The 13,674-nt window shown below is 45.4% G+C and overlaps 1 protein-coding gene across 1 annotated transcript; it reads left to right on the top strand.

The window, feature by feature from the left end:
* The first annotated feature begins 303 nt into the window (after positions 1-303).
* Positions 304-1,177, top strand: LOC124678211. Its single transcript, XM_047214129.1, has one exon. It carries the CDS (start codon positions 626-628, stop codon positions 848-850), a length of 225 nt encoding a protein of 74 aa, XP_047070085.1. The 5' UTR covers positions 304-625; the 3' UTR covers positions 851-1,177.
* The last annotated feature ends 12,497 nt before the right edge of the window (positions 1,178-13,674 follow it).

Here is a 13,674-nt window from a genome sequence, read left to right as displayed (position 1 = left end):
AAGAATGGGACTTGTTTGCTTTTAGTCCCGAAACAATAGGGTGAAAGTGGAGGTCGAATTTGGTTTGTGTCGACCTCCACAACCCCTGCGGAGCTCCCAACCATGGTGAAAGTGAACTTTGCTGAAACACACACTATGATCCACTTGGCTCGGGGAGGTTGAGAGTTGGCGCCATCACACGCGGACCACACGGCCGGCCAAGTCTGTGCTGGTGCTCACCGTGTTTCTGTCTGCCCCGGCCATAAGTAACCACCGGACAACGGCAGACTTAGTCAAGAAGCATACTCGCGCCCGCGGCAGGGGCCATAATGGCCACCCCTACCGGCCACCACCCCCACCCCCGGCGCCCGGAGGCAGCCATCAATGCGGCCCATACAATCGCCGCCTTAAATCCCCTCCTCCTACCCGCTCTCCGTCCGTCGCACCGCGCACATTGCTGACTGGCTCTCCACCATTGCTGACCACAACTACCACTGCCTCACCACCGCACAGCCAGTATATATACACAGGCTGAAGCGGTGACAGACTAAACGGGCGACTTGAGCGCGGCTTAGCTGTAAACTAGCTACTCACCTCGCACACGCACCAGAGGGCAGAGAAAGCTCGAAGGTGACCGGCGGCGGACATGGTGTCCTTCTGCTTCCTGGTGGACCAGCGGCGGAAGGTGCGCAGCAGCAAGCCGGCGGCGGGCATCTGCTCGCGGTGCGGCGGCTGCGCCAGCGTGGCGGACATGGAGACGGCGACGCGGCTCTGCTACCTCCTCACCGTGCACCGGGTCACCTGGCGCGCCATCATCTGCACCTTCTGCGGCGCCATGCTCAAGTCCTACCGCCACTACAGGCTCTACTAGGCCGCGCGCGTGCTAGGGCTACAGCAGGACCTTAAATTAATCAATCTGCGCGCGCGCGATGGCCGGCCGGCCGGCCGCCATCTCCATCCTCCCCCGTCCTTGGTGGCCTTCTTGCGCCGGCCGCCTCGTTTCTTGACGGTGGTGGAGAGGAGTATGTGCTACTCCTAGTTTTGGTTTGCTGCTTAATTTGTTTTTCCAGCATGCTCTTGATGCCTTGGGAGATTGTTGCACTAAGCATGCATCTTGTACATATTATTATGGAGGGCGACAAGTCTTGATTAATTTGAAATAATTAAGCTTCCAGCAGGAGAGTCGCATTGCCTCTTATTTCTTCTCTTCATCTCTTCTCTTTCTCTTATTTTGTTTTGATGGAATCTCTTCTATCCTTCTCTCGATTTTTGTAGTAAGATCAGTACAACTAAGATCTTGTTATGATTGGCGTACACTACTTATAACTAACATCTCTTGAAAAAGCATGAGTGTTCATACATTTCCCCTCTCCCCTCCTCTTCACAGCATCAACGTATGTGTGATTCTTCACACATTTCATCTGAGAAGGCCTATTGTCTACTGCCACTCGATATACTTCGAATTAAACAAGGACATGACAATATTTTGTGCTGATGTCGTTCTTTTTCAAAAAAAAAAAAAAACCTCAGCTCCTGAAACCTTCGTCAGGAGGGGAAAGCAAAAGCATTTGAAAATCACAAGTGCCATGGCAGGCCGGGCCGACAACCAACAGATGAGCATTAACTGCATCTGCATACCATGCGAGAACATATGGCACATGGATGTGGACAGCCCTTGCCAAACAGGCGAAAAAGTCTGGTTTAAATTTCCTTGGCCCACGAGACGATCGACCATGGAGATGCTGCAGCGGCTGAGCCAGCTGTGGTCTGTGTCAAGGGAATCTCCAGCGGCCGCCAAGCAATTTCAGACATGAAAATTATTCGTTTAGGTTGGACCGTGAGCATAAATTTGATCTTGTTGTCTCATATGTTCTTTTAGGCCAGGATACCCTAGTGGCCCGACATATTTTGCTAGGCAGGCGAAAAAAAATGAACCAAATTCGCCAAAAACAGTCAATACATGAGCCAAATTGGCCATACAAACAAAGAAAATAAAAGTTCGGCTAGTCAATCAGAAAGGACACATAAGTAGTTAACCACATTGCAAAAAGGGGCACAAGTTCGAATAAAATAAAGCAAAGTAGGATATGTTGGCGATCACGCATCATGTTCCCAAATGATGACCCTCTTCTTCTCGAACCAAACCCTTTGGTCCGGATCAGGATGCTTAAGTAGGCGAACATGATCCGGTTTTCCTCCACAAGCAACTTAGTCACAGCCTCTATCCTTTGGACCTCTATGGCCTGCTTGGTGAGGTCGACGTCCTTCTTCCGGTGGTGCTTCTCATCCCTCTTGGACAGGGTCTCTTGTGTCTCGGCCATCATCATCTTCAAGGTCTCGCTCAACGCGAGGGCCGCCGCATCATGCTTGGGATTGGCCTTGGTGGATTTGTGCCCCCTTGGCCGAGATGGAAGGGCATTTTGGCCAGGGCTTCGTCTTTGCCATCGACGGCCACCGCTACACCGGCTTTGTCATTCTTGACGCGGATCATATAGGCCGTGTAACCTTTGGAGAGTTCCACCGCACATGCCTACATAGGACCATGTGGTAGCCCCCACGATGCCTTGAAGCAATCCAAGGCCCGGGGCACATGCACATACGCAATTTGTTAGACCTTGGTGATAAGCCAACGCATTTACATTCACGAACCAAGCTGGACGTGTCGTTACCACATCGACAACGCCGCGTCCGCTCACTTTGCGCGAAACGACATGATCGATCGTCGCGCAAAACTTGTTTGTTTCTTGTTGGAAGTATGCCCACCTCTTTTGGAGAGATGGTTGGTTGTGGATACCATGAATACGGAACGTTGCTAGTCGTCGAAGTTCATGGAATTCTTGGGTGAACTTCCTCTAATACGCTTGGCCTTTTTGCTCGGAACCACATATAGGATCTTCGCTAATGGAGAGCCAAGAATGGCAGAGCACGAGGTCCTCTTTTTTGGTGTAGCCAACGGTCCTTTGGCTTGTGCCCTTCTTCTTTCCGTTGTCGGCTTCTCGGCTCTGGCCTTGGGCTCACCCTCCTCGAAGCCCTCGCCATCATCAAGCACTGGAGAGTCTTGGTCCATTGGTTGGACAAATTGGGAGAACAATGGCACCCCATCGATGTCGTACCCTTGGCTTTGGGTTTCGGTCCCAAGGCTATCTACCGGGATGAAGCCGCTGCCATGGATCATCGTGTCCATGCATGCCTCATGATACTCCGCATAGTAGCCCTAGAGATCACGATGCATCAGATGGATATAGAAAATGATAAGGGGCACGAGGTGGGATAAGAATGTCGAGTTGCTCAGTGTCAGGAGGGGCCGTGGCATTTCATCGAATAGGTTGCGGACATCGGGCATGTTCTCCGGCGGGATCGCCCGAGTCTTCCTGATGATGCCGGCTGCTGGATCCCCACCCATCGTGCAGTTTAGGTATAGGTGAGGGGCCCCGAGGAAGTCTCTTTGTACGGTCATCCGGCAACGATGACCGCGAGCCGGCGAGGTGCGACAACAACGTCTAGGCCTTTATTGTGGGACATGGTGTAGCCGGTGGCAGAAGTGACGGTCGTGGATGTAGAGGTGGTTGTGTGCTCTGGGAACTTATAGAGCTTGTCGACGAGGCCTAGGGGCAGCCGATGATTGACTCCCTCTTCAACATGAGCATGGCCTCCACGACGAAAAGCGATATCCCGAGCTAGGTGTTCGCGTTGGCCGGCATCTCCAGGACCATCTCAACGGTCACCTTGGCGGCAACTTCGACAGCTTGATGGGCTTTCTTTGCCTGCAAGATGGTGCATCGGTCCTTGTGTTTTTTTGTCTGTATCACCCTCTCCTCCATCGTCTGCTCCTTGTTGGAACCTTCGCCTTTGCCCATGGCAACATCCTGCTTTGGGGCAAGCTCTAGGACGGCTGGGGCGTGATGTCTACGGGTGCTTCTATTCTTGTAGACAGTGTTGGGCCTCCAAGAGCAGAAGTTTGTAGAACAGCAGCAAGTTTCCCTTAAGTGGATCACCCAAGGTTTATCGAACTCAGGGAGGAAGAGGTCAAAGATATCCCTCTCATGCAACCCTGCAACCACAAAGCAAGAAGTCTCTTGTGTCCCCAACACACCTAATATGTGCACTAGTTCGGCGAAGAGATAGTGAAATACAAGTGGTTTGAATGAATATGAGCAGTAGTACGGCGCCAGAAAAGTGCTTGCTGGCGTGCAGTTGATGGTAGTAATATTGCAGGCAGTATAAATGCGGTAAAACAATAAACAAGCAGCGATAGCGATATTTAGGAACAAGGCCTAGGGATCATACTTTCACTAGTGGACACTCTCAACATTGATCACATAATAGAATAAATAGATAGATGCTAGACTCTACACCCTCTTGTTGGATGATGAACACCACTAGCTGTGTAGGATTACACGAACCCTCAATGCCGGAGTTAACAAGCTCCACAATATTCAATGTTCATATTTAAATAACCTTAGAGTGCCTAACAGATCAACATAACCAAACCAAGTACTAACATAGCATGCACACTGTCACCTTCACACTACGAAAGGAGGAATAGGTCACATCAATACTATCATAGCAATAGTTAACTTCATAATCTACAAGAGATCACAATCATAGCCTACGCCAAGTACTACACGATGCACACACTGTCACCATTACACCGTGCAGGAGGAATAAACTACTTTAATAACATCACTAGAGTAGCACACGGATAAATTGTGATACAAAACACATTGCAATCATAAAGGGATATAAATAAGCACTTCACTATGCCATTCATAACAGTGAATAAGTATTCTGTGAAATATAGCCTAAGAGACCCACACGATGCACACACTGTCACCTTTACACACGTGGGACAATTAGTCTCCGGAGATCATATAAGTAAAACCCACTTGACTAGCATAATGACATCTAGATTACAAGCACTCAATCATGTAAGGCAGCTCATGAGATTATTGTATTGAAGCACATAGGAGAGAGATTAACCACATAGCTACCGGTACAGCCCCGAGCCTCGATGGAGAACTACTCCCTCCTCATGGGAGACAGCAGCGTTGATGAAGATGGAGGTGGTGTTGATGGAGAAGCCTTCCGGGGGCACTTCCCCGTCCCGGCGGCGTGCCGGAACAGAGACTCCTGTCCCCCAGATCTTGGCTTCGCGAGCGGCGGCTCTGGAAGGTTTCTCGTACCGTGGCTTTTCCCGTATCGTGTTTTAGGTCAGGGACCTTTATATAGGCGAAGAGGCAGCGCCAGAAGGTCAACGAGGCGGTGACACAACAGGGGGGCGCGGCCCAGGCCCTGGCCGCGCCGCCCTATCATCTGGGCCCACCAGGGCTCCCCTCTAGTGGCTCTCGGGTGTTCTGGAAGCTTCGTGGAAAAATAGGATGCTAGGCATTGATTTCGTCCGATTCCGAGAATATTTCCTTACTAGGATTTCTGGAACCAAAAATAGCAGAAAACGACAAGCGGCCCTTCGGCATCTCGTCAATAGGTTAGTTCCGGAAAACGCATAATAATGACATATAATGTGTATAAAACATGTAGGTATCATCAATAAAGTAGCATGGAACATAAGAAATTATAGATACGTTGGAGACGTATCAGGGCGCTACTTGGAGCGGCTTGGTTGACGTCCATGGAGGTGGCGTCGTCCATCGCAGGCTAGGACTTGGTATCGGTGAAATACGAGTTTTTTGGGTGGCGGGAGTAGGAGTGGCTTATGTGCCACTAATGGGCGGGCCATGTAGTTTTTTTACAAGGAGCATATATTAATATTGTACCGACACATTGCCACTAAGTGTGTTTTGGTAATTAATGATAATCCTCTATGGACTAATGTTTTCATTGTGTTTATATGAAGGAATATTTCATAGGTATTTCTTGAAGTCCATATGTTGGATTCAAGTGTGAATTCCATGAATATAATGTTATACCGTTGGTATTGGCATCAAGACATCGATTTGAAGAGAAGACTATGATATGATCAAGAAAAAGAAATGAAGATGTAGTTCTTGTGTGGAACTCAAGTTAGCCATGCTCTAGCTTATATGTTAAGAAATGAATGATCAATATATTCTGATGGAGAATGAAGAGATACAAGGTTGACCAAGATTAAGAGCGAAGATTGAATCCAAGATTGGTAAACACATGAAGCATAAATATTGTACCAATTTGAATCATGTGATGTTGTGGTATGGTAAGCCTTTCAATTATGCTTCATGAGCTAACCCGCTATGTATGTGTATTTGTGTTTTCTATGTGGGTTAGGTATCTTGCCATGGGCATGCATCAATAGTATGATCTCATATACCCATGTGATGATGCCATCAAGTATGGATGTCATCAAGGTTGAGAAGGGGCAAGTTCTAGGTGCATATCAAGAAGATCATGATTGAATCTTGTCGTCCATTTGGTGATAATAGGCATGTGAAGATGTGCCTCAATGGAGCTATCCCATATTGGTGTATGGGGGAGCAATTGTGAGTCTTCACGTAGCAACAACGATCAAGTGAGGCATTCCGGCTTGAGTGGAACTTGAAGCGTTGTCATCAATATCAAGCCGGATGCGCAAGGCAAAGGTATGTCCTTGCTAGGTTTTTACTTTTACCAGTATCACGGTGGTTATTGGGAGACCGGGTTATAGGATAAATAGCCGCACTATTAAGAGGGGCTTTCGGGTGGGTAACTTGATCGCATCGTCTTAGGGAGCTCAATCCTTTGCATACTTTTCATCCCTATATTCTTGTTGATTCTGGGTATTTCTCCAAGTTAGGTTCTTGAGATTGTTGCTAGCTTTTTAACAAGCCCAAGTTCATCGAAAACGGAATCCGTATTCATCTTCTATTACGTTTTCGAGTTCGGACGTCTTTAGCGTTTCCTGGCGTCGGGAGGCTTCCTCTCTAAAATCATATAAAAACATTTTGTGAGGAGTCTCATTATTTCCAGTTTTTTGTTGGGGTTTTATTCGTCGTTATCTTTCCAACAAAATTGATTTCAACTCAATCGGAGTCCGGATGCAAAAGTTGTCGCATTTTTGGCACCAGGGTCGGCGTGATGGGTGCTCCTGCCGGGTTGCCCGGTAACTGGGCCGGCATGCCATGTGCTGCTAATGGGTAACTTGGCACCTGTGCCAGCATTCCATGCCCTATGTCGGGTAGGTTGGCACCCTGGTCGATCCTGCCGGGCTCAGCGCTGGATGGCTCCATTTTAGCTCAAACAGTCATTTTCTTGAATGGGTTAAAAGGGGCCTTATTCCCCATTATTTCTTAGGATTCTTGAGCACTTTTTTGACCACCATTCTTGAACATCTTGAGCTTGATTTCTCTCCCTTTCATCCCATGATTTTTGCATATTCTTGAGTGATTTGAAAGAGGGTATCTAGATCTACAATCTCCACCAATCAATTCCTCTCTATGTGAGGGGAACTCTTGGGATCTAGATCTTGGAGTCATTTGTTGATTTTCACCCTTCTTCTTCCTCTCTAGTTCCTCCATATCATTTTTTGCTTTGGTGGAATTTGAGAGAGAAGCATTTGAACAATTTTCTTTTTGTTCTTGCTTTGCATCCTTGCATAGTGTTGAGATCTCCAATATGATTAGTTTGAGTGAGAGACCATGAACTTGTTCTCTTTCATGGGTGACCTCCTAGTTGGCTTGGTGGTTGGTGCTCCGATGACCTCTTCGTGAAAGATTGTGAAGAGGCCCGGGCTTCTCCTTCGTTGAGGTTGTGAATTGGTTGTGGAGCTTGCCATCTCTGGAGTGGAGGAGAAGCTAGCCATAAGGGAAAGGCCTTTTGTCCTTTGTGATATTGACTTGGAGAAGAAGGTGAGCCTTCGTGGCGTTCGTAAGACCTCTATGGTAGCCCGCATCTCTCCAACATGATGTACATCACCTTGTGTGGGGGAACACGGGAATACATCTTCGTCTTCACGTGCCTCGGTCATCTCTATACCCGAGTTTACTTTCCTTGTGATAGCCATCGTGCTTGAAGTTCATATATCTTGCTATCACTTGTGCTACATATATCTTATGCCTATCTTGCTTAGCTTGAGTTGTTGTTGTTGCACCTAGTTGAGCCTAGCATATTTAGGTTTTATGCTTGTAAAATACACGTTAGTTTAATTCCACATTCTTACAAGCCAGATCTGTAATAGTTTTTAAAACGCCATTTCACCCCCTCCCCCCCTCTAGGCGACATCTCATCCTTTCAAATATCACGGAGATACCAAATACATCAAGCCTCTGCAACAACACACTTCCCTAGCGGCATTACAGATGCACACATAAAAAAAGAATTACAAAAAGTCCAGCTACAGTGATCTAATCCTTTAAACAGAAGTACTAATACCACCAAGAAAGCACCAGAAGTCCAGCTTCTCCAAAAGCGACGCCTCCAAGAAGGTAACAGTGCAAAAGTGTTATCGTCGTCTGATCATAGATCTTAGGTTTTCACCCTGAAGCAAGTCCTCACTCTCAAAACAATTCCTTCAAAAGGACATTTCCAGGCACAACCAATTAAGGCTAGACCTTGAATTTTCACCCTAAAAGGTAAGACTTTGAACTTCTCCTGTGCACTCGCCCCCACTCGCACGCCGCTGATCCAAGCCACAGATCACCAAGCCAATTCCTCCTCGGCACCAAGACTTAAACCACCATTACAAGACCTCAAATCTCGGCTTCCATGTAATTCTCTGCTAGCACCACGCAACGAGAACGTGCTCTATGATATTAACCGCCAGTAGAGCTTCAAAGCTCCCTCTGGAACTAAGGATGTTAATTTTACCCACGGGTATGGGTACCCGTGGGTACCGTACCCGCATGGGCAGGGTATGGGTACACTTTTATACCCATGGGTAGTACCCATACCCTGGCCTTTAAGTCATGGGTAGGGCATGGGTATAGCCTCGTACCCGCGGGTATAACCATACCCTGCCCGTTTGTTGTTAAATTCTTATGACACGTCTACTTCTGTTGACTTGTGAGTTAGAATATGAGAATGTGATTTTTATATAAGTTAATTGTTATGTACTCAACTACCTGTTATTGAGTTGAGATAATTAATTTTTTTAATCGAAATTATTATTGATAAATGCAAAATTGTGATGGACTTGTGTATAATTTAACCTACCCACCGGGTATGGGTACAGGTACCTGCCGGGTATGGGTATGGGTAAAGTTTTATACCCATGGGTACGGGTATGGGTAGAAGTTTGTACCCATTGACTATACGGGTATGGGGATCATATTGCTCTACCCTGCTGATACGTCTCCGACGTATCGATAATTTCTTATGTTCTATGCCATATTATTGATGATACCTACATGTTTTATGCACACTTTATGTCATATTCGTGCATTTCCTGGAACTAACCTATTAACAAGATGCCGAAGTGCCAGTTCCTGTTTTCTGCTGTTTTTGGTTTCAGAAATCCTAGTAACGAAATATTCTCGGAATTGGACGAAACAAAGACCCGGGGGCCTATTTCGCCACGAACCTTCCAGAAGACCGAAGAGCATACGAAGTGGGGCCACGAGGTGGCCAAACCACAAGGCGGCGCGGCCAAGGGGGGCCCGCGCCGCCTGTGGTGTGGGCCCCTCGTCGGCCCCGACTCGCCCTTCCACCTACTTAAAGCCTCCGTCGCGAAACCCACGATGCGAAAAACCACGATACGGAAAACCTTGCGAGACGCCGCCGCCGCCGATCCCATCTCGGGGGATTACGGAGATCTCCTCCGGCACCCTGCCGGAGAGGGGATTCATCTCCCGGAGGACTCTACACCGCCATGGTCGCCTCCGGAGTGATGAGTGAGTAGTTCACCCCTGGACTATGGGTCCATAGCGAGTAGCTAGATGGTTGTCTTCTCCTCATTGTGCTTCATTGTTGGATCTTGTGAGCTGCCTAACATGATCAAGATCATCTATCCGTAATACTCTATGTTGTGTTTGTCGGGATCCGATGGATAGAGAATACCATGTTATGTTAATTATCAAGTTATTACATATGTGTTGTTTATGATCTTGCATGCTCTCCGTTACTAGTAGAGGCTACGGCCAAGTTTTTGCTTTTAACTCCAAGAGGGAGTATTTATGCTCGATAGTGGGTTCATGCCCGCATTGACACCTGGGACAGTGACAGAAAGTTCTAAGGTTGTGTTGTGCTGTTGCCACTAGGGATAAAACATTGGCGCTATGTCCGAGGATGTAGTTGTTGATTACATTACGCACCATACTTAATGCAATTGTTTGTTGCTTTGCAACTTAATACTGGAAGGGGTTCGGACGATAACCTGAAGGTGGACTTTTTAGGCATAGATGCAGTTGGATGGCGGTCTATGTACTTTGTCGTAATGCCCAATTAAATCTCACTATACTTATCATGCCATGTATGTGCATTGTTATGCCCTCTCTATTTGTCAATTGCCCGACTGTAATTTGTTCACCCAACATGCTTTTATCTTATGGGAGAGACACCTCTAGTGAACTGTGGACCCCGGTCCATTCTTTTAATACTGAAATACAAATCTGCTGCATTACTTGTTTTACTTGTTTTCTCTGCAAACAATCATCTTCCACACAATACGGTTAACCCTTTGTTACAGACAAGCCGGTGAGATTGACAACCTCACTGTTTCGTTGGGGCAAAGTACTTTGGTTGTGTTGTGCGGGTTCCACGTTGGCGCCGGAATCTCCGGTGTTGCGCCGCACTACATCCCGCCGCCATCAACCTTCAACGTGCTTCTTGACTCCTACTGGTTCGATTAAACCTTGGTTTCTTGCGAGGGAAACTTGCCGCTGTGCGCATCACACCTTCCTCTTGGGGTTCCCAACGGACGTGTCAACTACACGCATCAAGCAAATTTCCGGCGCCGTTGCCGGGGAGATCAAGACACGCTGCAAGGGGAGTCTCCACTTCCCAATCTCTTTACTTTGTTTTTGTCTTGCTTTATTTTATTTACTACTTTGTTTGCTGCACTTATATCAAAACACAAAAAAATTAGTTGCTAGCTTTACTTTATTTACTGTCTTGCACTCTATAAAAAAAAAAACACAAAAAAATTAGTTTACTTGCATTTACTTTACTCATCATGTTTCCTTTTAATTTTACCACAAAGAACATACCGGTAGGACAAGGGTCTATAATTGGGAGTAACAATATAGAAGAATTTTTCACCCATGTTAGTACCGTTGAAGATTTTGAAGATAGACACTTGGTAGAACTTGCTCCTACTTATGAAATTGCTGCTGCTGCTTTAGTTCGCTTGTTGGAAACTAAATTTGTTAATCTCAATCCTATAATCCAACACATGTTTCTTACACTTGGTGATATGGAAGAGGGGAAAAGAAAGATTTTGTTTTAGAAACCCTTCTTAGAGAATTTGGTGGTCTAGCAAGAGAGGCTAGAAAGGTCTTCGCTAAATTTAATATGCTTGGTTCTCATACTAATTTTGTTAGTCTCCTTGAAAAAATGGATATGGATAGGATAAGGTACACAAATAATGCTAATGATGGTGGGGAGATCAAAACACCAATACCATGTAAACTCCTAGCTATGAATGATGCACTAGAACATAACTATGCTTGGCTTGTTCCTGAAAATTTGTTCGATGAGAGTAGCAAGCCCAAGACTAATGAGAAGGGAGACGCTGAAACTTATGTATCCAATATACTATGCATGGTTGAGAAAACTCCAAACCCCGCTGTAGGTGCACCACCCTTCGATATTACCTGAGTTACACTTTCTGCGCCTAGCTGAAAGGCGTTAAAGAAAAGCGCTTATGGGAGACAACCCATGTTTTTACTCCAGAATTTTTGTTTTATATTTGTGTCTTGGAAGTTGTTTACTACTGTAGCAACCTCTCCTTATCTTAGTTTTAAGTTTTGTTGTGCCAAGTAAAGTCTTTGATAGTAAAGTAAGTACTAGATTTGGATTACTGCGCAGTTACAGATTTCTTTGCTGTCACGAATCTGGGTCTACCTCCCTGTAGGAAGCTCAGAAAATTAAGCCAATTTACGTGCATGATCCTCAGATATGTACGCAACTTTCATTCAATTTGATCATTTTCATTTGAGCAAGTCTGGTGGCCTAATAAAATCCATCTTTACGGACTGTTCTGTTTTGACAGATTCTGCCTTTTATTTTGCATTGCCTCTTTTGCTATGTTGGATGAATTTCTTTGATCCATTAATGTCCAGTAGCTTTATGAAATGTCCAGAAGTGTTAAGAATGATTGTGTCACCTCTGAACATGTGAATTTTTATTATGCACTAACCCTCTAATGAGTTGTTTCGAGTTTGGTGTGGAGGAAGTTTTCAAGGATCAAGAGAGGAGTATGATGCAATATGATCAAGGAGAGTGAAAGCTCTAAGCTTGGGGATGCCCCGGTGGTTCACCCCTGCATATTTTAAGAAGACTCAAGCGTCTAAGCTTGGGGATGCCCAAGGCATCCCCTTCTTCATCGACAACATTATCAGGTTCCTCCCCTGAAACTATATTTTTATTCCATCACATCTTATGCACTTTGCTTGGAGCGTCGGTTTGTTTTTGTTTTTTTTGTTTTGTTTGAATAAAATGGATCCTAGCATTCACTTTATGGGAGAGAGACACGCTCCGCTGTAGCATATGGACAAATATGTCCTTAGGCTCTACTCATAGTATTCATGGCGAAGTTTCATCTTCGTTAAATTGTTATATGGTCGGAATTGGAAAATACTACATGTAGTAACTCTAAAATGTCTTGGATAATTTGATACTTGGCAGTTGTTGTGCTCATGTTTAAGCTCTTGCATCATATACTTTGCACCCATTAATGAAGAAATACTTAGAGCTTGCTAATTTGGTTTGCATATTTGGTTTCTCTAGAGTCTAGATAACATCTAGTATTGAGTTTTGAACAACAAGGAAGACGGTATGGAGTCTTATAATGTTTACAATATGTCTTTTATGTGAGTTTTGCTGTACCGTTCATCCTTGTGTTTGTTTCAAATAACCTTGCTAGCCTAAAACCTTGTATCGAGAGGGAATACTTCTCATGCATCCAAAATACTTGAGCCAACCACTATGCCAATTGTGTCCACCATACCTACCTACTACATGGTATTTATCCGCTATTCCAAAGTAAATTGCTTGAGTGCTACCTTTAAAATTCCATCATTCACCTTTGCAATATATAGCTCATGGGACAAATAGCTTAAAAACTATTGTGGTATTGAATATGTACTTATGCACTTTATCTCTTATTAAGTTGCTTGTTGTGCGATAACCATGCTTCTGTGGACGCCATCAACTATTCTTTGTTGAATATCATGTGAGTTGCTATGCATGTCCGTCTTGTCTGAAGTAAGAGAGATCTACCACCTTAATGGTTGGAGCATGCATATTGTTAGAGAAGAACATTGGGCCGCTAACTAAAGCCATGATTCATGGTGGAAGTTTCAGTTTTGGACATACATCCTCAATCTCATATGAGAATAATAATTGTTGCCACATGCTTATGCATTAAAGAGGAGTCCATTATCTGTTGTCCATGTTGTCCCGGTATGGATGTCTAAGTTGAGAATAATCAAAAGCGAGAAATCCAAAATGCGAGCTTTCTCCTTAGACTTTTGTACAGGCGGCATGGAGGTACCCCATTGTGACACTTGGTTAAAACATGTGCATTGCAAAGATCCGGTAGTCCAAGCTAATTAGGACAAGGTGCGGGCA

Source organism: Lolium rigidum, chromosome 7, assembly GCF_022539505.1.
Source record: "Lolium rigidum isolate FL_2022 chromosome 7, APGP_CSIRO_Lrig_0.1, whole genome shotgun sequence".
In the NCBI taxonomy this organism is placed as follows: domain Eukaryota; kingdom Viridiplantae; phylum Streptophyta; class Magnoliopsida; order Poales; family Poaceae; genus Lolium; species Lolium rigidum.
Note: the sequence above shows the minus strand (reverse complement) of the source record. Positions and strands in the feature narration are given on the sequence as shown.

Bases quoted from the DNA above. Each gene is read 5' to 3' on its own strand.
- LOC124678211 (XM_047214129.1), top strand. From the start codon at position 626: ATGGTGTCCTTCTGCTTCCTGGTGGACCAGCGGCGGAAGGTGCGCAGC.